This window comes from Phalacrocorax aristotelis, chromosome 1 (assembly GCF_949628215.1).
Source record: "Phalacrocorax aristotelis chromosome 1, bGulAri2.1, whole genome shotgun sequence".
Taxonomy (NCBI): Eukaryota; Metazoa; Chordata; class Aves; order Suliformes; family Phalacrocoracidae; genus Phalacrocorax; species Phalacrocorax aristotelis.
This window is the reverse complement of record NC_134276.1, coordinates 71,065,119-71,088,619: the sequence shown is the minus strand read 5'-3', so window position 1 is coordinate 71,088,619 and position 23,501 is coordinate 71,065,119. Positions and strand designations below refer to the sequence as shown.

Sequence of the window (23,501 nt, the reverse complement as noted above, 5' to 3'; positions counted from 1 at the left end):
GCGCCGCGCTCCCCCCGAGTTGCCTGGCTCGGCCACCTCTTTCCAACTCTCTCCCGGGCCCAGGATATACTTGGTCCTTTTTACAGAGGTGTCATGAATAAATTAGCTCTGAAAAGGGCTTGTTTCAACACCCAGCCCCTCACTGGAACTGCAAAATCGCCCTCCCCGGGCTGCCCCCAGCCCTGTTTCCTCACACCTGGGTGGTTTTGGAGCAGGGCGGGCTTCTTAAATGCTATGGTAGATGGTAGCAGCAAAAGATGATGCTAAAAACATTTGTGTATCAGCCCTCAAATGCCTCATTTAGAAAGGTTAATATTGGTAGTTTGCCAACCTTTCCATTCATGCTAGTAAAGGTGAATTTCTCACATCTACCTTTTCTGTTTTCCTTCCTGCAGTCAACAGTTCACAAAGTAAGAAATTCCACTCTTCCTTTTTCAGGAGGTTTATCAGACTGAGCTGTCTGTGTACTGACTTAGTTACTGAGGGACATCACACTCTTTCAGTGATGAATTAAGTTCAGAAGATTTATAAGTACAACTCTCTGGAGTTTGGTTGAGGACTACCTCTGCTTCTGCTTTCCACCTAGCAAGACTTGCATAGTGAGTAAACAGCTTCACTTGTGCTATTTGAAATGAAGATGGATTTCCATTTTAACCAATAAACAGCAACCCTATCAGATGGTGATTAAACCTAGTATGGTTAAGGCAACTGTGTGCTAGGTTGTTTTGTTCCCTTCATGAATCTGTATGGTGATATTTGAAAAAGCCTTACATTCTACAGCAAGCCATCCTTGAATAGGTAAGATGAGTGCTTTCCTCCCTTGACCCCATAATGTTCGTTCAAACAGTCTATGGTTTTAAAAAAAGGGGGTCACAACCCTTTGGGACCAAATTCAGGTTCCCAAAAGTGTTGATCAAAATGAGCTACTTAACCAGAACTGATGATCACTTTGATATGTCAGCCCCCTTTCATTCCCAAATATTCTGATGATTCTAGGAAAATGAGGAATAATTATGATGATGCTTAAATACACACAATTGTCTAGTCTATGAGTTATCATTAATGTACTTCATAGAACTTAAACCTTCAGTTTGTTTAAAGATTTTGTTGGCTTCACAATGGCACAATGATTTTTAAGAACCATATTATGGTGGCTTTAAGCATGTATGAAATTTGAAAAACATGCTTAAAGCTATTGTTGCTTTGGGCCTTATAGACAACTGGGGTTTTTTATACTTTTTTGCATTGAAACTGTTATTCCCCAGTATTGCCATAGCATTTTGCCCATTGAGTATTTCTCTACTGCTTTATTAGGCAGAGTGTCTTTGCATTTACTTTAAAATATCTCTCCATTTCTTTCTGAAAATTAAAAATCTTATTCTGTTCCGTGAAGAATCTCTTTACATTAGCCAAGTTTCACCAAAAACTTTTTATCTTTCCTTTTTCTTCGGCCCACTCCACCCCCCTTGCCCAAATGTTTCATTGAAGAGTATGCAAACCATATGGCTCAAATGTAAATATTGTTAGCCTGGAGTAGAACAATTTCAGGCAAATTGATCAGGTTCAACAGCAATGTGAAAGCAAGATAAAGTGTGTTTTGCTTGTTAATAGTAGCCACTAATCTCAAACCTGGTTATTACTAAGTAGCTTGTATTATAATGTGTTCTATAATCCCTGTTAGAACAATGAAGGGCTCTGCTCTGCATTCATTAGAACTTCCACTGTGTGCTGATGTGATGTGCCAACAAAGAATAGGATTTAGAATTAAAAATCTGGTGATGAACAATTTTATCTTTATGTAGTAGATCATAGTTTCATAGTCTGTAACAGCTGTATTTCTTCTGGATGTGATAGGGTGAAAAATGAAAAATTAATTCAAGAAATGAAAATAATGAAAGAGGTCCTTGTTTCCTTGTAAAGTGTAGCAGTTTGAGTCTCCTTGTGTAGAAGGGAACTGAAACCAGGTCTAAGGAGTTTACTGTATGACCCTTTAAAGTTGCTCGTTGCAGTACCCATCCAACTTCTTTTAGCTGCTTTCTAAATCTGGGTCTGTTTACCACTCAGTCTGAAAAAAAGGGGATGTGAAACAATTCTTTCATCTCCCTACAGTGATTTATGGGAGGATGGCATATTTTTAATGAACTGGGGAGAATGATAAGAGAGGGAGAGCAACTACACAGTTTGATGTCATTCTGGAATATTGCTGGAAATGCAGTAGCCTCCTGCCTCCGGCCACTTTAGATCATGTGAAGTTTCTGACTGTAAATCTCAGGGAGGTGTCCTACAACAGTAAGTATGTGCTTTCTCAAATGTGAGATTTCTTTTGGCAGCTGTCTGTGAAATATCTCTCTTGTGTGTGAGTCTCATTTGTCCGTGCATGCTCAGGTCAGTGACTAAGCAAGGTTGTCTGTCTTGGCTGCAGAATTTGAACTGAACTTATTATATACCTAATCTGTCTGTTTTGTAAGCAACACTGAGGCACAGTCTTGGGACTGGCTTTGCCTTCGGTTGTCAGTTAACCTGCTATTCTGAGCAATCTCGGAGAAGGTACTCCACACTGGTATTATTTAGTGGTGTTTTCCATTTGTCTTTGAAATGCACAGTTGACTGCATATAAAGCAAGTGAATGTGAGCTTCTTCATCTCCTTTCAGTCGGGAAATATTAGCACTCTCAGCTGGTGCTTATCAGTTCCATAGACAAAATCGTAATCTCATTGTTTCCCAACAGGCTCAAAATTAGCCACCAAGATGCCCGACTGATCAACATTGTGCTGTTCTCATTGAAGGCAAGGGAAGTTTCTACTAGCTGTTTCTGTAAGGTCCAGTCTTGCAAAGTTTATGCTCTTTGTGGAGGAAAAACCACTGTCCTGTCCCGTGGTAGGCATCTACTGGCTTGGGATCTAGGTTTGAGTGCTTCTATAAGATTGTCAGTTTAATCAGAAATGTGAAATACGTCTAGTGAACAAGGAAATGGAGGAAGGAAGCCCTGCAGCGCTTTCTGAATTTAAAATAAACTTGCCAAGAAAAAGCTGATAGATGCTTTATATATATGTTTTATTAACATTACCTGGTGTATGATAAAAGCTGTTATGATAAAAAGATGTAAGTTTCCATTTGGAAAGCCCTCTGAAGTACTAGATGAGAGTTGCACTCTTCGCATGCTCAAAGGAATCCGTTTCACCACACTTGTGATGAATTGTGAATCTGTTTTTCTTTGGGTTTCAGTACAGGCAAGAACAGTTTCATTTTTTCTGGAGAAGTAGTGAGAAGTAACTCAAGAAAATGACTCTGATGATTTTTTTTTTCGTGTTAATCATTGAATCTGCCACTGGTAAGTATAAATCCTCATTTCAACAGTAGAACCTTCAAAATCTTTGCTGAATATGTGTCATCTTCCTGACAGTTGCCTAGAGTGGGGAAAGTTTTCTGTTTTGCAGCTAAGAACAAAGTCTTAAACGTTTTGGCAGTTTCAGCCCAGCTTCGAACTTGGGAAATTTGGTCCAAAATACCAAAATTATGAAGTAAAAAGAGTACCTGGAGACACCTGATGCTGTTGATTGGAGCATAGCTGTATGAAGAGCCAGAATGAGTGCTTGTTTTTGTGCCATTCAGAACTGTGGTCACAATAGTTGCTAAATGGCAATAATCTCAGAGAACCTCAGGCCAAATAGAGACCAAAGGCTTATTTTATTCTTGATTATTAATGCTAGACCACAGTCCCTTTTCTGTATGTTTTATGACTTCCGTAAGCAAAGGTACATTTGGGAAATTTGATAGGAAAAGCAGACTTTGAGATTAAATTTTACACACATAATCTCATTGCACGGCAACTTTTCTAAATATATCTGAAGTTTTAAAAAATCTAGCCACTAATGATTTAGTTTTAATTAAGAAGGTAAGAACATGCAAATGTTAATTCATAAGATCTCTGGTTTTATGGCAGTTGACCAATTCTGAGGATTAGTCATATCTGTCAAGTCAAACCTTATGTAAGAATTTCTCCTTTCCCCTTCCATTTGCTTTACTGTAGAGTAAGGCCAGATTCTGCCATTTGTGCCCATTTGATTCTGACACTGTTGGACCCTGTTATCCTCTTTTGCCTTCTGGTTTTCCTTGGGTGAGGTAGAATAAAGACTTGTAAAACCTAGTTCTTAGACTGAAACAAATATTGCTGGAATAAGTACATACTGCCAAACCACTGTGCAAGACACCATAAATGACTAGTGGCACAGCAAATCACTTTAAAGTCAAGCTAATGTCGTTTTCTGAAAGAAGTACTTGGCTTCCTAATGTATCTTTTTTCCTCTTTCTCTGAAGAGAAGTTGTGTCCTCTTCGTGCCTCCATTGACGTGCTAGAAGGGGAATATTTTTTCCTTTGTTATCTTGAGTCAGTGCAAGAACATTTTCAGGAAGAAGCATACACAATAAACTGGTACAAAGAAAATGCTGGAAAGCAGCAACTGATAAAGGCAACGCATAGAATTGTTTCCCAAATGAATTTTCTGGAGTTTTGGCCAGCTGAACTCAGTGACTCTGGGAATTACTCTGTCACTCACAGGTGGGTACACAAGCCGGTGGGTGAACATCCTGCCTTTGCACTTGTCTCTGAAGAAGCTAATTTCTTTGTCTTGCTTTTTATTGATAGTGGCATCTGTACAAAGGAGGTGCAAGGAACTACATTAACTGTGGTGTCATTTACCACATCATTTCACAATAGCCATCCGGACAGACCTGTAATTTTTACAAATAGCTATAGGCAGGTGCAGCCTTTTAAAGGTTCTGTGAACTTTTTGATAAGGCAGGTAGCATTTCTGCTGGTTTGTGATTAATTACCTAAGCAAAATGAGTGATAGGCAAACCTTCTACCCACTGCCAAGTAAAAGGGAACATTTGCTTGTCTTCTCCACCAGACTAAAGTAATAAACAAAGAGTGGCATAGCTGAACTCTGGTTTCTGTGCAAACCTCTGCATGCTTGGAGCCGTTCAAAGAAAAAATGAAATAATTGGATTTGGTTTCTTACCGCTGTAGAATGTCATGAGTCAAAAGGAGATATAAGGGTGGGCCTCAATTATTTGGTGGTGATCTTCATTAGACTACCATGAAAGACTAAAGGACTAAGTCAAATGTTTGCTGCATGGAGTTCTTATGACTAGCTTGCACCAAAATTCAGCATTTACAGTTGAAGCAGTAATTAATTATAAGCAGATTGCCTGTAATGATTTGTGCTGTTCTCCAGGTAATATTTTTAAGGTTCTTGCCTGGTTCATAAAGGTTATGGGACTGCGAATACTGAAAAATGCTCTCCACATTTCTCTAGTAGCATCACAGACACAAGTTTCATAGTTTACAGTTTTAAGCTGGACTTCAATTGTTAACTTGGAAGCTGAAAACGTCATGTTTTATTTTTCCATGTATCATTATTATTATCATCTTACTGATATTATTTTAAAAAGCACAGTATCTGAAATCCTAAATATTATAAATGACAAGTCTGCCGGTAGAATATTTCTTTGGGGTTTATGTGGTTTGTTTTTAATTGTAGGGCACTCTTTATTCAAATAGTAGGTAAAGCTTGAGAAAAATTTCACACATGTGTGTTGAACCCAATCTTAAGAGAACTGTAGTTCGGGGCGATGAGCATGGTAGTTTGGCTACTTTATTGAGCAAGGTTGTGCAAAGGTAGTATATTACTGAGCATGGACATTTTTCTGAAGTAGCACAGGTGAAGCCAGCTGCTCAGTTTTGGTGTGTAGGGGTTAACATTAGATAATACCTGACATAGGCTTGTCTGTTTTTATGGACCTGTACTTCTACCAAGTCTGAATTTGACTTTAAATTTTGGCTTTATTGATGGCCTTGATCAGTCATCTATATGGTCACTTGACTAATTATAGTGCTAAAAATCTATTCAATCTAACAACTCGCTATACTGCCAGCACCTAACCAGTGGTATAAAATGCATGGTCTGACTTATTTTGGCATGGGGAAGGATAGGTGGAGAGCATACCTGAATCGCCGGGCTACCTAAGGAGGTGGTCATAAGAAGTCTAAAATTAAGGACAAAAAAGAGGAAAGCTGTGATAACCTTAATTCACCATCCTTGAGGTTTTGTGATTGTTTTAAGGACTTGGAGTAATGAAAGTAAATTTGCTGTAAATTGCAAGAACACTGTAAAATGAATATGGAAAAAATGTAAACTTCAAAACTGAGGGAAACGGCCTTAGGTATAGAAGGAGGAGATGAAAGGAAAAGACCTGAAGTAAAACTGTTAGGATAAAGTTTGTTAAAATAAGAATTTGTTAGAAAACACAAAAACGCTGAATACTTTGTGAAACATATTGATTTGCTGATTTTCTTAAGCAAGAAACTCAGAAGAAAGGTTTTGATTACATCAAAGCATTCATTTGGAATTAAGAGTTTGGATTTTCTGCTTTTCTGTTTTATTTTATAGGACTACATTATGCAAATACATTTTAAAACTCAGTTTTGACAGAATGCAATTTTATTTTGGGGAAACAAGAAGTTTCTTAATTAAAATAATATATTTTGATCATGCTGAAACAACTTTTCTTTTTTCATTCCAAAATTTATTTCTGTTAGGTCTATACAGATACTCATTTTTCTGTTAGAATCACAATGAAGGCACATGCCAGAATCTTGCAATCCTCACATGGGAGCTCTTTACAGTTCTCACCACTGGAACAATAGACAGAAGGGGATTTTTTTCATGGGATTTTAATGGGATCTTGGGCTTAGTTTATATGACCGTTCTCACTATTGGCAAGCATATTAAAGCAGTTACATTTCAGCAAATACAGAAGATTATTTGCAAAAAGTGTTCTACAGAGACAGAGGACTTCTAGTAGTCTCCATTGATAGGGAATAATTGTGGGCTACTGTGGGCTACGGGATTGGTTTAAGATTTAATAAGAATAACAATTAGAATGGAATTAGTTTCATTTCAGAGCATTTATAATAAGTTAAAGTTTTGGTTTTGAAAGCAGATATTCTAAGTTATTTCTATTTCAATTTTTTTTTTTTAATTTCAACTATTTAGAGGTAAGATTTTATAAGCTATATGGGAAGTGATTTTTAGAGTGCTTATAACTATTTAGGCAGTTTTATTGAACAAAGTGCAGAAGTTTGAGAAAAGTAAGACAACACATGTTGACAGATCTTGCAAACTAATTAAATTTAGGGATTTTTTTCCTGATATGTTAAAACTGACTATGCAAGAAGTGAGAGGTGCATATGATGTAACAGTGTATTTATGATGTAGTATCCACTTATTCTTGACTTAAAAAAGAATCAGAGATTTTCCAGTTAAAGCAGGAGTGTGCTGCTGAGACAAAGCGTAGATAGCTAGAGTGTGTGTATGTGTGTGTTGGTGTGTTTGTTAGTACAGTAGGCTTAGGATATAAATTCAGGAATTAATAGACATCACCTGTAAGCCTGAGTGTCTCCGTCTTCAGCAACATTTCTTGAAAATAAAGGGTTTCATATGTGCTTGTAGTGGAAGTGGTAAGCAGAAAAACTATGTCACACATCTTTGGCAGGATTTCCAATTTGTGTGTTTTTTCACAGCCTATACCTTGTGGTTATCAAAGAAAAAATGAAAATAGAAAAAAGCAGGTCATCTGGTTGCTCTGCATTGGTAACTTTAAACTGAGGGAACTTACAGGTTCCTGAAAAAATGTAAATAAAGGGATCCATGATAAATACATGATACATGTTAAGATCGTAATGCGGCTCACTTTTTCAGTGTGTTTAGAACAGTTGAAAGCAGCGGGCACACACACCTTTAGAGTTAATAATTTGGTTTGGAAGGCAGAGTGACAGTTTCTTGCAGTAGATTGAAATATTGAGATAACACTGTCTTGTTGCAGTGAAATTGGTAGGGGTTGGCTATGTATCCGGTAAATTTGGTTTATATTCTCCAAGTGCTTTCACTTCCCTGTTGTTTCTTCTTGGTGAGTTTGGCAGGGGGAGTTGAAAGGCTGTTAAGCCAGAAATGGCTTTGATCCCCACAAATTATTGCTAAAGAATCTCAGCAAGTGAAAACCAGGATAGAAATATAACAGCTCAGACATTAGCAGTTCAAACAATACAACTTAATGCATTTTTTTGTTGAAAGTCATGTATATGGCAGACAACTAGAAATTATGTAAGCCAAATTCATCTTAGTTTGCATAGGTATGGTTTTGTCACCTTCCAGGGAGCTGCTCCTTGCCAGTTTTTGGATCATCAGGTAGAATATCTTGATCCACTTCAGGTGAAATCCTCTTATTTGTTGAAGTGATTTCTCCAAATATGATCACAGAAGAAAGTCTCTGTGGAGTGACGGTGCTGAGTAGAACCTGTGGCTTTATTGATCCTTTTCTTCCATCTGCTGAATTTAGATAGTAAAATCTTATGTATTTTATGGCTACATTAGTAATTGCCTCTCCAGCAATTTATATACTAGTGTAACACCTAAAGAAACACACAGACTTGGTGGAATTAATTGGAACTAATGTTTACGGCTGCACCTACACTTAGGAACCTTTACTGTCAGGGAGAGACAGAGGCCTTTCTGGGGCACAGATTATCTTTTCCTAAACCAAACATATAAAATAGGTCAGGTAAACTGCACTCTCAAAAGGTGACTATTGACTGTGGTCCCACTGCTGACTATGATTAGTGGCTCTGATTTAAATGTGTAAATGTAATGTCGAAGAATAAGTGAGAAGGACTCCACCCACCATGAATACCCATGCGAGTACATCTCTGATGGGAAAGTTTTGATAAGGTTTTTCCTGTTTATGACACCATAGTTAGTGGTTTGGTTTCTCAGTCAGCTATGTTTTCATTTAGATAGTCAATTGCAATTATGACTAATGAATGTCTCAGGTGAGTAAGGAGAACAAGGAGAATGTGTAAGCTGAAAAAGGGCTACAGTGCAAAGAAGGTGAGCAAAATACATAAATACATCTGTTTGGGGAGGTTAAAAAGGGAAGAACAGACCAAAACTTGGTCTAAATTCATCATATAAATGGTGTCCTAGTAGTTCTTCTGAGTCTTGTAACAGTAAAAGGCTTGTCAGTCAAGAATGATGTTTAAGCTGATACACTCGTCAGGCTTGCTTCTCCATTCGAACTGCCTTGTCCCCTTAGCCCTTCTCATCAAAATGATTCTTGACTAGTTTCAGTTCTCCTAGGAATGATTCTTTTTTTCTTGGAGACAGAAAGATTCAAAAGTATTTGTGAAGATATGACTGACGCTGGAGGGAAGTGGTCTGTGATTGCTGCTTTTGCTTCGTCAGACCCTACTTGTTCAGTAAAAAATGAGATCTTTATGCACTAATTGTGAAATCCCACTCATTAACTTACAGCAGCATACGACTTTCTCTTAAGCCCTAACTTTGCAAAAGTTAGGCCAACTTTGCCAAAGTTGAGCCAGAAGTCCTCCAGCTTCTTTTACCTTGGTAGTCATGTATTTGGACATATCCAGCAATGAAATAACTCACAGCTATAATCTGATCCTTTAGAGGAATATGTGGATGGAACATAGTAGAAAGCTGAATGACAATGGTCAGCTCCTAGATACTCAAACAAGGCATTTTTGGAGCATATTCGCCTGATCTTCTATAGATACTGCATGGGACGTGATAACTCTGCTTCAGGAGCAGTAGTTCCTGGCTCTTCCAGTCAACCTAAGGTGGCCAGCTACTGTAGATCTTTGGTCAGTGCAGACTGAAAGACAAAGAGGTGAATCCATTCCAAAATGCCTTGTTCCGCAGACATGCTTGAATCCATAAGTGGTTGTGTAATTTATGAGATTTGCATAGTTTAGAAATATTTCAAACATATCAGTGACGATCTGCACAGTATCAAATAATAAATAATGTTGCTTTATGAACAATAACAGAGTCACCCATCTTATTTTGGGCATATTTTACAAATATATTTTTCAGTTACTGCTTTAAACCTTAGCAACGCATAGGAGATTAAACCTGCAAAATCACTAGCTGATTCGAGGTCCTAGAACTCTTTTATGCTCACTTGTAACTATACATGATGCCACAGATTGTTGCATCCTTGTTCTGGTTGATATAGCATATATTGTCAAATTTCATTGATATAATTGTATTGTCAAGTGTTTTTTGATAGATGATTTGGTTTAGATAACCTCTTTTGTTATGGGAAATAACACGTATTTGGGGGTGGAAAATGTAATAAAGGGGAATATAAATAATTAGGTCACTGTAGATGTACTTTTTACCTAACAGATGTATTATAGAATTTATTTGTATTTTGTTGTGTAACTCACTAAGCTACATTCCTTTAAAAAATTCCTAAAACTGATTTTGCTGATTTTTTTTTTCATAGCAATGGAAAACAAAATTTCACAATTCAAAAGTGGACCTTGAATGTACTTGAAAGAAATAAAAGCAGCTGTTTCAACAAAAATCATTTAACTACAGAAATTAAAAATGCTGGAACTGGTCATTCACTGAAATGCAGTGATTTGTCTGTCAATGAAAATGACAGCATAACATGGTACAAGGTAATTACTGAAACAGTGTCACTCCAGTCATTGGCTACACAAACAAAACATCTGATTACAGGAAAAAGTTAATTACAACCAAATTTTTAGAAGCATCTGCAAACCTTGTAAAGCTTTAATTTCTCAGGTTACTAGGAAAAAACCTTTAGATATATATACAAAAGAAAGTTTTTCTCTGCTCTCAGAATTGTTAGAAAATTGTAACTGTAATCAGAATTTATTAATAAACTGGTGGTTTGGAATGGTAAAAGATCTGATGCGCATCTCTGCTGATTTGGCCAGCAGCTGGTTTAGCCGGTTGCTGCTTTGCTGATACAGATTATTATCCTGACACTAACTGAGGTGCCAAGATAGGTTTCACAGTTGCCATATGCTTGCAAAGTAATTGCAAACTTTTCAGTTTTCCTATTTCTGAACACTTTCTACAAAATGTGAAACAGATCCAGTTCTGTTCATTTTAGGCAAATCATCGGTGTTGTCTCTACCAGCTTTTGTCAGATCGTACATGATAGTTGTGTAAGCACCTGTAACTATTGGGTGTTGTGCTCAACTGTTGGATGAAGCACCCTGAATAGATTTCTTCCATCTGTCCCCTATGCATCACCTTGATCAGTGCTCCTTATTCCTCTCAGGTGTCCTGGTTAGAGTAACAGACCCCGTTCACTCCATGTTGGATCCATTTCAGGAAAGCATTTTGGCAGCTTAAGTACAGGCATCTGGATTCTGCCTAGCAGATTGAGCCACAGCCCTGCTTCCTTGTCCTTCAGGGCCTGGGAGGATAGGACCATTGATGGGTAGAGCCATAGGTGGATGTTTTCCTCAGTAAAGGACCATACTGCAGAGTGACCGCTCTCATGGCTAAGCTGAGTATACTGGTGCCTAATATGTTAATGCCTAATACTGTGTGAGACAGATGAAGCACCCATTCTTGTGCCTAAATATCCTTTGGCACTTGATTGGGTGAAAATTTTTAAAGCCTTCCTATGAGGCGCGAAGCTGGGATGGATAAAACAGAGATGGTCACACATGGCTTTTGTATAAAATCCTGGTAGTAAGCATATGCATCTAGGAAATGTCCATTTCCTGGCCAATTTCCAGCAGTGAACATTTCCCCTCTTGATCTAAAGTAACACAGACCAGAACCAAATATAGCTGAGTTTTCACAGGACATTTCACTTATGGTGTGCTATGAATTAAAAAAAACCCCAAAAAACAAAGTTTGTTTTGGGTGATAGGGAGGGTGAACAAATGTGAGGCCAACTCTTGTCACCCTCTGAGATGGTCACTTTCCCTATAGCTGAGGCATTTTGCTTTAACCTGAAAACTCCTCCTAAGTCTAGATAACTTTTGGCCACCTACAGACCAAAGCCATCATTATGAAAAAAAATAGATGAGTGCATTTAAATTCCCGAGACAGTATTTTTATACTCGGATGCTTACTTGTAATTGCAGTGCTTTCCACTTCTAATGGGTTAAATGTTCAAATTATGCATTTAAGTGACTATGAAAATTGGGTCCCCCACCCCTTTTGGGTCAGATAAATGTTATTAAGATAGTGAAAGAGTGATGGTGACACTTTGTTTCTAAAATAATTTTTCACTTCTTTACGGTTTTGAATGTATATTTGTTAGTGTTTTCTGTCTTTATTGATGCAGGACTGTAAGAAATATGAAAATGAAACAGAGCGGGAACTGGATTTTAAAACCTTAACAGTACAGCACTCTGGGATATATACCTGTAAAATTTTAATCAGTCATGAAGGAAAGATATACCAGAGCACAAATACAATTAATCTGGTAGTAGAAGAAGGTAAGAAAGCTTTCTGAAATTTTGAAGCATGCTTTTTTTGTTCTCCTCATTATGGGGATTTTTAATTACAGCTCTCGTTTGATAAACACGTAGAAGGGTGATCAAATCTGGTAGTCTGAACTATTTTGCAATAATTTCAAAAATAAAAAAGCAGCAGAGAACTTTATATGACATATTACCAGTTTTGGAAAATTTATTTAGTATGTTTTCCCTGCAGTTTTATTTTTTTTTCAAAATTAGCAGCTGTCAGTAAGTCATACAAATTTACCTAGAGTTTTGGGGAATCGCCTGTCCAACCACTGTAAATTGTGCAGTGTATACATATGCATGAGAAAAAAAATACAACAGGAGATACTGTGTTTTAAACTACTCAGTAATTCCAGAGTCCAGGTATTGTTCTTTGAATTAAATGGGTTCTATGTGATTATTTTTAGAAATAAAGCAAATGTGTAATTTTTACTGTGGTATAATTTAAGAAGCCGTTACTTCAATAGCAGTACTTCTTTCTATTTCAGATGCACCAGAGGCTGTAACTTTGGAGATAGTTGGACGCAATGAAGAAATTGAAACAGAAATAGGTATCAAATTAGTCCAAGAATCTTTGTAGTAGCTACTGTGTATATATGCTTTTCTTCTGACCTCTTTATGGTGATGGTGTGGTTAAGTGTAATCAAACTAAGAATTGTCTGTGCACCCTCCTGGATCTGATCCATCTTCACCTCTGGTTATGTTTTGCCTAGTGTATTCCATGATTGATGTAGATATACAAGTACACTAAATTTACCCTTTTACAGAGGCAGAAGCTGAGGCTGCTGTTGTGACCAGCAAGAGAAAGTGGTGGTAATGATAAACCTGCTCTCTGTGGCTGTCTTTTGTAGACAGCAAACCCCACGGAGTGATGTGTGAAAGGTGTCCAGTTTGTTCAGCGAACAGCAATAATGAGTAATCCCCTTAGTACTTGATGCAGTTGAGGATGTTATTCCGCAGGAAAATGAGAAGTGTGAGGGCTAACTGTCCTGGCAATGAGGGCATGCAGATCTGTCACTGTTGCAAAGACATGGTTATCTTCTCAAAAGCCAAACCCTTGACTGTGTTTTTAGCTGGGCGTAGGTTAGATAACATGGTCTGCAGGCTTCATATGGTGTTGGACAGGATCCAGGATTTTGTGACTGAGGCTGTAATTAATTTTTAAAAACAGAAATTTACCTGTCTTTTTCCTTTCCTGTGCCTGAGGGCTTCTCCCATCTGGTTATCCAGTCCTTCCTTTCCAAGTCTCAAAAATCACATTTACCTCCTCTGTTGCTCATATGTGCATCTCATTTTCTCAGCCGGGAACTCAGATGCTAATTTTCCTTACTTTCTGCAAATACCAATTGGTAGGTCCTTTTTCCGATGGTGTTACCCCAATCCTGTGATGCCTCGTGTCTCCCAACCTCCCAGTACACCCGTCCTGCACAGTTCTTCCTCTTACTGTGCTTGTCCCAACCCTCAGAAGGTAGCAGCATTAAGCATTAAATATTTATGAATCATCTGTCTTCCATCTCTGATCTGCCATGATAACATAATTTGATAAGGTCATTGAACTACCTGGGGAGTGATGAGACAGAGGGAATGGTAGAGAGTGAAGGGAATTTTGGATGGCCTTTCAAACCTGTCATTGCTTAGATGGCGTTCTATAATATTTCCCCGAAAATAGCTGTTGTATATGTTGAAAAGGCTGGAGTTGCAAGGTAGATGATATTAGAAGGTTAGGTCTATGGTTCAAACTGTGCAACTGTGATTTGGATTTCTAAGGTCCGAATTGAAGGTTCTTAAGCTGTTCCACTGGAAGTGTCCACTGTGATAAATCTCAGGAAGGCAGCTTGTAGTGTGTGTCCTTAGAGAGTTTGGGGGAAGGCCTTGCTTACTGGAAAGCATTTGTGCACGATGGCCTGAACAAGAACTAACATGCAGCTTTTGTGGCTTAATAAAAAGCATTCTGGATGCTGGAAATGATGCTGGCATAGCCTAGAAACGGTGTTGTAAAGTTGCAGATATCCTTAGGTCAAGCTTCCCATTACAATGTTTAAAATAAAACGCGTTGCAAATCATCAAATCTCACGCTGCAAAGCTGCAGCCTTCTGCCTTTATTTTCCCAAGTGTACAGTTGTCTTTTTACTTTTGGTCTTCCTTATAATTAACTATACTCTAAGGGGTGGTTCCTGTCACTTCCAGTTAGTGCTCTGAAATGGTGCAAAGTAGCTGGCTGGTTAGGTGACTTACTCACACAGTCAGGATTATGGTGATTTTCAGGTGTGGAGTTGGGATGAGAATTTCTTCTGTGAGACTTCAGCAGGGGCTCTAACAGGTTTTGGGTTTTTTTTGAGTAATAGTGTGTACTTTAGCTCTTATAATCAATTGGTTGTAATTCCCCATACCAGTTACTTGGTTCTACCTGGCTGTGGGGCACTGGTGATAGGTTGTCCTCTCCTGTTCTCTGCCTGCAGCAGGGAACAGTTTATGAACAGTGTAGTTCATAGAATCATAGAATATCTTTAGTTTGAAGGTACCCTAAAGGATCATCGAGTCCAACTCCCTTTAGTTCTCTAAAGCCTGAAATGCTCTGGCCTGTATAAACTCTTCTGGCTGCGACAGAGTTTATCTGAGAGAAAGCCGTGGATGACTGTCACTCTGCAGCAGGGTGCAAGAGGTAGAACACACATTGAACATTGTCAGTCCAGAAAGGAACACACAGCTCCTGGGATACATTGCCTGGAAAGCTGACATTTTACCCCACTGTGAGTATGAATGCTGCTTCTGACTAGACGTTCTTATGTTATGCTTTGTTTAGGTAAAGAAGCGATACTCAATTGCACAGGTTTCTTGGGTTATTATATGCGAGAAGATGCCAGCCTCTACTGGTTAATTAATCAAATGTTTCCAGAAAAATGCTCAGGTATCCCCGAGAATGAACCTTCAATCTGTGAAGAAGAGTTCAAAAAATTACAGTAGGTTTCCTGAAAATACTGCACTTCTGTTTGTATGTGATAATGTCCTGTACTTTGTGGACTGCAAATTCAGTAAAATGTTTGAAGTTATTTTAGAACTTTTTTCTCAAAATCTGCCTCTCAGCTGGGTGTAGGTTTCTGGACAGATAGTGTTGCTAACACCATTCCTTATTGCAGGATGGGAAACAAGTTCTATGTCACAAGGCTACTACGGATTAAAAAAGTAACGGACAAGGACATGCAGCATAATTTCACCTGCATGTTGCAAGCTGATGAAAGAACTCAAATAAAAATAGTGAAATTGAAGAAAGGTACGGTATAATCTATGAATCATGCTCCTCATACATAACTGTGCCAGCCTTCTCAATCCTGAGGGCAAGATACTGATTTCAGAACATCTCTCCAGATATGTCTCTGTGCATAGGAAGGCCCTCCTCTGTCTAGTGCTGGACCTAACAGCGCCCCTGGGTGATTCCTCCTGCTCTGAGACCGGGGCAGGAGGGGCTGCTGCTACATTTGCTAGAGCAGCTGTGTGAGGGCTCCGAAGTTCAACTGCTGCTGCTGTGGTCACAGCTGGGGAGGCTGAGCTATGCTCTGGCTGACAGATCCCTGGGCGGCACTTTGTTAGATCCCATGACAGAGTGTTCCCTGTGCTCTCCTGCTCCTCAGATTGGTGGGATCACAGGGGTTAACTACCCAAAGCTTGGTGCAGTCCAGAGTCTGCTGTTTGGATCACTTTGTTTATTAAGCAGCTCTTTTAAAAATTAAAATCTGAGGTTTTGGTTGGGTTTGTGGTTTGGTGTTTTTTTAGGTTGGTGGTTTTTCTGGTTTAGGTTTTTTTTTTTTCCTTTCCCCTGGAAAGTTCAATCTTTTATATTCCTGATAATGCCTGAAATGTTCTGGTTGACAGTTTCTGTCTTGTCAGGGACTCTATCCTCCTAGCTTTGGGAAGCTGACCTCTACCATATAGTAGTACTTCGCATTTATGGTCCAGACAGCCTGGAGATTCATGGCAAATGGGCATACCCTTCGTGTTTTCCATCTCTGTCAGACCTTTCCAAGCTTTACTGGGAGGAAATATGTGAAAATAGACTAGTCAAGAGGTGATGCATATAATAAACCAAATGAATTACAGACTACAATGAGTATGACTTGATAGTGCCTTCAGAAAGACTTCATAAAGATTTAAGGGTTAAAAGTCTGTATTTGGAACTAAAAAGAGAAAGATAAAAGAATAATAAGTAAGAAAAAAAAGCGTAAAAGAGACTAGAGACAGAAGGAAAAAAAAAGATATTGGCTAAAGAGATTAAAGGGGACATTAAGGACTCTCATGGATGGACTGAGAGAGGGGTGAAAGGTAGAGAATAACAGGAAGTAATAAAGAACCTGAAGAAAACTTGTGATAAAAATGTGTGCCTACCAGTTTGGGATGCTGTACATATATGAGGATCTGTAGTGTCAGTCTTGATCCCACATACAGTTCATTTATGTGTGTGGAGGGTGTGTGAATGAAGATTATTTCTCCAGTTTTTTAACACACATTCTGTAGTTCTTCTCCATCGCAGGACAAATGGCATGCATATGTGCTTTAAGTATTAGCAGGAAAGGATTCACATCAGTGTTGTGATTTTTTGGGGTGATTTTAAGAAGCCATCAGTACTGAATACAGTAATCTTGTCATCTAATACTCTCGTTAAGGCTATAATTTCCTGGGTTTCTGTTTTACAGGGAATGCCCGAGATCTGCCTGTGCACATATTTACAACTGGAATGGTCCTTGCCATACTCTTTCCATGTGTTGCTGTAGCTGTGGTGTTTGTCTGTGTGATGTTTAAAGTCGACTTAGTTCTATTTTACAGGAATGTATGTAGAAGAGACGACACTGCTGGAGGTATGACTTGGCTAATGCTGACATTGAAATAAGTGTACTGATTAAGAAGTAGTTTCTGGTAGGTTCTATAAAACAATCATCTTTAAGGAAGAGACAAAATAAATCCAGGAGTTTCGTGAGTAGAAACAGCAAAGAATATGTAAAAGAGAGCTTGATGGTCAGGTGCTAAAGTGAGTTTGTTATACACCTAGGGCAGTAACAGCAGATAAACACAGTGAAGAAGCTGCCACTGGAGCAGGTAGTGGAAGGAACACGGTTAGATGCTGTTTGGATGTGCTCTGATCTGCCGCATTCTTCATCACAAAAGTTGGTGAAAGTGGAGAGGTTTACAATTACCTATCTGTAAAGAGGATGAGCTCCTTCATCTCTAAATCAGCTTGAATATAGCTTGAATAAACTGCAGTGGTTGGAGACTGCTCAGAAATGGGTGGATGTAACTTATTACTGCCAGTGTTATATATCTGGCTGTTGATGTTAGCTATCGCTGCGTACACTGGCTTACTCCGAGAACCTGGACTAGGCCCCCTGGAGGAACTGATTGTCTGATACTAAGCAATGGATTTCCTACTCCTAGAGCTCTTGCATGTATAGGGTTTCATAGACTTTAGTTTGTGCTCTCTCTTATGTAATAAAGTATCTGGAAAGGAAAGCAAAGAAGTACAGTTTACGATGCAAAGCGGCGTGCGCTGCTGTATCAATCCAGGTAGTTCTGTGGAAATGTTCAGTGTTGCTCAGTGTGGTAGACCGGGCCTCTGAATTGGTCTTGGACTCAGTGTTTGTATACTACTGCCCAAAGCATGAGCAGACATGGTATACTCCTATAATTAAAATAATAAATTGGTTTATTCTCTTTTGCCAGTACCCATTCTACAGAGCTACTTGATGGTCTTAGACAAAGAGTAAAATAAATATGGAAATCTGCAATATCACTTAAATAGTGTTCTTATCATGTTACAGACACATTTTTTGCTTCCCTTCATTTTCTTGATCATCACAAATGTGATATTAACTAGTTAAATTAATCTGTTTTTTTTTTAAAAAAAAAAATGTGGAAAGGATATGTTATCTTCAAATATTTGCCAAATGTAATCAGAATCTTTTGTATCAAATTTAAATTGATTCAGGATTTTTTTTGTTTGAAGACTGTTCAGGGTATCAAAGGAAAGAGCAGGAGTTTCTAGATGCTTTGCTACTGAGACAATAACTTTGAAAGCCAGAATGGTGGATCAGATACTGTATTTCTGATGGTTTCTAACAAGACAACAACTGGTGACTCCTTTCCAGATGGAAAAGAATATGATGCTTTTGTGTCTTACCTGAAAGACTGCATTTCTCATACTGAAGAAGAGAGAGAATTTGCCTTGAAGATATTACCCATGATATTAGAAGAAAACTTTGGGTACAAGTTATGTATATTTGAGAGGGATGTATCCCCTGGAGGAGGTAAGTCTATTGAATATTCTTGTCATTAAATAGGCAGATCATTTTCACGCAGCGGTAAAAGCCTGTAATTAGAAGGAATTCTGTCAACTGTGTTGTGCATTGAAATGCTACATGTTTCATTTAATCTACACTATGTGCATGCGGAGTTTGCCTGCACACACTTTACATATTTTATAGATATATTTATGAATTTGTATCCACTTACACACACACACGTTTTTAATTACACAGAACCAAGATGAACAGATGAAAAAGCTAGCATGGAGAAAGTTAAGGTGACAACACAGAGGATGTCAATGTCAGATGTTTCACAGTAATAGTGCTCTTGCTCTGCTTTTGCTGAGAGCAGGCATCTATGAATGAACTTGCATTTACTGCTGCACAGAGTCTCTGGTACTAGTTATTCTTGGGTAACTTGTGTGTTTGCTGCATCTTTGGTATGGTGGTTGAAACCATTTTGTGAATGTAATGGATGCCGTAACAAAATGGAAGTGAGAACACGGAATTTTGTTTCTCTAAATGGCATAGGGATAGATGGCCTTTTGCACATGCTTAAAAAAAAAAGATACTGGGGGATTCCATTTAGTCCAAAGATCTAGTTGAGGAATAGGATTTCGTTGTTAAAAACACAGAGCAGTAAGGTCAGTTGCCCTCCTTCACAAGGCAGGGTTTTCTCGTATCCATTCCTGACATACTTTTCTAACCTGAGAGGTGCCACAACTCTCCCAAGACATTTTTTTTGTTACTAGTTGTCAGTTATTCTCTCTCCTTAAGTTTTAAAAAAAAGCTTTCTAAAGTGTTCAATCTGATTCTTTCAATAGTTTTAGCTTATTTCCTTTTCGCTGATCTGATCCATTGTGAATATGGAAAACAGATACTTCCTTCTGTTTACCTTTGGTGTGTTGTAATACCCTTGTCAGCTGCCGCCTCCTCTCAGTTTTCTCTTTAGGTTACTCCTGTGGTTTGCTTTGCCTTCCTTACAAGGCATGCTGTCTAGATCTCTGGTTTCTGTAGACCTTGTTGTCCCATGGTGCTGAAGCAAGCACAGGATTTCATGCATGAGAATTCGATTTGGTGCATGGGTGTTTGAAAGGGTATCACCATTTGATTTAATTTATCACTTGTCATGACAAAAGTCAGGGATCTAAAACATAGTTGGAACTCATTCTGTCATCATATGCTAGTCTTCTCAACCTTGTGTTACTGGCCATAGATTTGGGTATTTGGTCATGTAAAGGAAGGAGTAACCTGAGAGTTACTGAATATTTGGAGGGAGGTTGCTGTTGGTGACTTTCTGTGGAATCACTCCAATGGTACCTATTATGAAGGAGCAAAGAGATGTCTGGTTGGAGGAAAAATAAATTTTGCTGTCACCTTCTATGCATGTGACTACTGACAGACAGCTGTCTCGGGTAGCTGGAGATTGTACGTAGGTTTTGTCTGCTCCAGAGAACAAGCTTTGGCCATACCTGAGTTCATTTTCACAGACTCTTAATCTGTAATGCATATTAATCTCTTCTTAGGGATGGGTTGCTTACATGCTGTCACTTTATAAGGGGAACATTTTTGGTACATGTGTGATTGTTAAAGGGTAAGTTGATTCAGTGCCTATTTAGCTTAATAACACATTTATCTTTAATTTGCAGCGGTTGTTGATGATATCCATTCATTCATTGACAAAAGTCGAAGATTAATCATTATACTGAGCCAGAACTACATTTCTGACAGAGCCATATATGAACTTGAGAGTGGACTGCATAAAGCCCTAGTTGAAAGGAAAACTAAGATCATATTAATTGAATATATGCCTATAAGTGACTACAATTTCTTGCCAGAATCACTGTCTCTTTTACCATCAAAGAGGGTTGTGAAATGGAAAAAGGATAAATCTCTTCCTATGAATTCCAGATTTTGGAAGAACCTTCGGTACCTGATGCCAGCCAAACCTACCAAGATAAACACCGAAGGGCACTATAATAATCTTAACCTAGGCTCAGAAGGTGCTCAACCACAGACTGAGAGCTGTGAATTTAATGCAGTCGTGTAACAATTCTGGAGACAGAAGGTGCTGCAGAAAACTGCGCATTTTGCTAACTCATAGAAAACACAAACTGCACACTTACTTTGGGAAGATAGTCTTCATAAAAGGCCAAGTCTGAGATCTGAGAAGAATATACAAACTGTAGCAGTGGCTAGGACGATGTTGACCCCAATGCTAAATGCTATCCCAGAGAGAGTTTCCTCAGTGATCTGGACAAGGAGCAGAAATTTGATTCCGCTTTGGGCATAACACATGGCATGAAGCACAGTGCAAAACATTTTGATTTCGCATTTTCCAGTAAAGTAGAATGATCACATTTTCCAATAAAGTAGAATGATATTAGTTATACTTGCATACTTTCTGAGGCCCCTCAATAAATATATCAGTATTTGCAAAGTATTAGTATTTAGATGCTCTTGGTTTTGTATTGTGATATTTCCTAAGGATCCTGCTTGGGAGTAGACCCAAATGGCTCCTGCCCTAGAGAGCTTGGCATGCAGGCTCTGGGCAACGTTGATCAGAAAAATCAAGTGAAAATAGAAAAAAGGGAGCGTAGAAAAAATAAGGAAGATTTGGTTGGGCTAACAGTATTCACTACTGATGTGTACATGGTCTAGACAAGCCAAGTGGGAGTGATTTGGAGGCATATAAAGACTGTTTCTGTCCTCTTTCACTGAGAGTACTGTAAATGCTCGTTTTGGTGGGGGGAAGAGGAGGATGGGATAGAGATACTAGTGATTTGTTTATAGACACTGATATCTACATCATACCTTGAACTGCCTTCAGCTGAGGGATGTAGGGGATTTATGTGAAAATGAGATCTTTGGTATGTACATATACTCCTAACCCTTTAGAACATTTGTACTTAGTATTATTTTTTTAAACAAACTTAGTAATACCATTCAAAACCATGGTAATCCTCCCTTATTATTAGCTGCTTGGCAGAGGATTCCTGACTGACATAAATTTCTGGATAAAATAGAGCTGTATTTCCTCCTAGTACTAATGGGGAGAAATCAATGGAGAATCATTTTGGAAGATCTTCTCAGGCCACTCTCATTGTTGTCATGCATTCAATTAATGCTAGGTCTGGAGACATCTCTTTGACACTGACACTTAATTCATGCAGCTATAGTGGAGGAGCTCCGTTACCTTCTCAGTGTACTTGAGAATACAATTGGAGTGCTAGGTGACATGGCAATGTCTCAAGATTCATGAGAATGAAATACCTTGTTTGTCAAATACCCTGTAATCAAGCTCAGTTTCTGACAGATGTTCAGGTAAAAGTAAAGGCTAAATGTGGATTTACAAAATGGAGACAACAGTTGCCAGGTTAACATGCAGACGAAAAGGAACAAAGGAATAAGGCACACATCTGTGGTGTCCTTCAGATCAGCTCCAAGAGGTCTCCCTCTTTCTGTTAGGCAACTAAAGAGCTATTGAAATGTGATCCTTAGGCAAAAGCCATTCCCTGGCTTAAGCTTTTACTGAGGAGGATTTCTGCTCTGTAGATATGTGTGTCTTTATATATCCAAGTCTTTCTCTCTACCAGTTCTTCTCTACCAATGTCCCCTGTGATTTGTAATCACAGATCAGTTCTAACATTCTCCTGCAGGACTAATGATTGCCCCTACTTCAGAAATGCCATCAGACATACTGGGCACAGCCAAACAGCTGACAGAAAAGTTAGTGACTTCACTGATACGTAACTGAGGTGTTAAACTTGCTCCTCAGCCACATAATTTTTCATATGCTGTGGTCAATGTATTGCCTAACAACATAAAGTGTCAAATGGGTTATACAACACATGTGCATATGGATAGCACACATGGCTTAAGAGCTCTGGACTGAGCCTACACTCTGTAAGAATCAGCTACTACAAAATGAGACTGAATTTGCCATGAATGCCCCCTGCCCTCAGCTTGGAGAGATTATGTGACTGCATATACCTGCTATACCTCGTGAAGCTGTACCCTGAAGATTGTGAGACCGTACAGAGTTTGACCGCACTGAGGTTTTACAGAATACCAGAGGACTATACACAAGGAAGGTTGAAAGCTAAATGGCATTATCTCCAAAGTTTTTTGAATGCCAGCAAAGCAGGCACTCAGATGTAGTACAATGAGCTACTCTATATCTGTAAAAGGGCAAGTATTTTTGCACAGGACGGTGTCGTGACGCAGTCGTTAAATCTCTATAGCTGATCGTCACTGCCCATGCTGTGGTAAAGGGAGACAAGGGAAATTAAGGATATGCATCTTCATGTTAACACCAGATGTTGTTCTTACTGCTCTTATATCCTGAATTACTGACTTCAGTCAGGGCTTGGAAATATCTGCTTTCTGTTTACCGGTCCCTAAAGAAAAGGAGCTGCTAATATGACTTTTATAGACTGTAGTTGGGTTGATTTGCCTGATCATGTATATGTCAATTTATAAGTGAATTCACGTGATAGTTGGTTTGAGGTAATGGGTCATTTCAGTCATTTATATTGCATTTTTTTGTTCCACTTTTGCACTTAATAAAACTTTATTTGCACCTCTCCAAATCTGTGACTTCCGTTTTTGCTGCAGTTAAACAGCAGCAAGTGTCAAAAATCAAACTTAGTAAGAAGAAAAAATGCAATAAAAAGCAAGAGTGTTGTTAGACCTGCTCTCCACAAGCAGTAAATGTCTCATTTGCACTATAGAACAACTTAAAGCCAAATCTAAAGAAGCGATTGAAACATGTAGCTTCCCAGAGGAGGATGCAGATGGCATCAGCGAGGAGAAGGCTATTGTAGGAC

The 23,501-nt window shown here is 38.6% G+C and overlaps 1 protein-coding gene across 1 annotated transcript; it reads left to right on the top strand.

The window, feature by feature from the left end:
* Positions 1 to 2,793: 2,793 nt before the first annotated feature.
* Positions 2,794 to 23,258, top strand: IL18R1 (interleukin 18 receptor 1). Its single transcript, XM_075092424.1, has 11 exons — positions 2,794 to 2,877; positions 3,226 to 3,331; positions 4,318 to 4,558; positions 10,369 to 10,546; positions 12,202 to 12,355; positions 12,871 to 12,933; positions 15,186 to 15,342; positions 15,520 to 15,653; positions 17,071 to 17,232; positions 18,517 to 18,675; positions 20,322 to 23,258. The coding sequence occupies exons 2-11, from the start codon at positions 3,283 to 3,285 to the stop codon at positions 20,720 to 20,722; spliced, it is 1,698 nt and encodes a 565-aa protein (XP_074948525.1). The 5' UTR covers positions 2,794 to 2,877; positions 3,226 to 3,282; the 3' UTR covers positions 20,723 to 23,258.
* Positions 23,259 to 23,501: the final 243 nt, after the last annotated feature.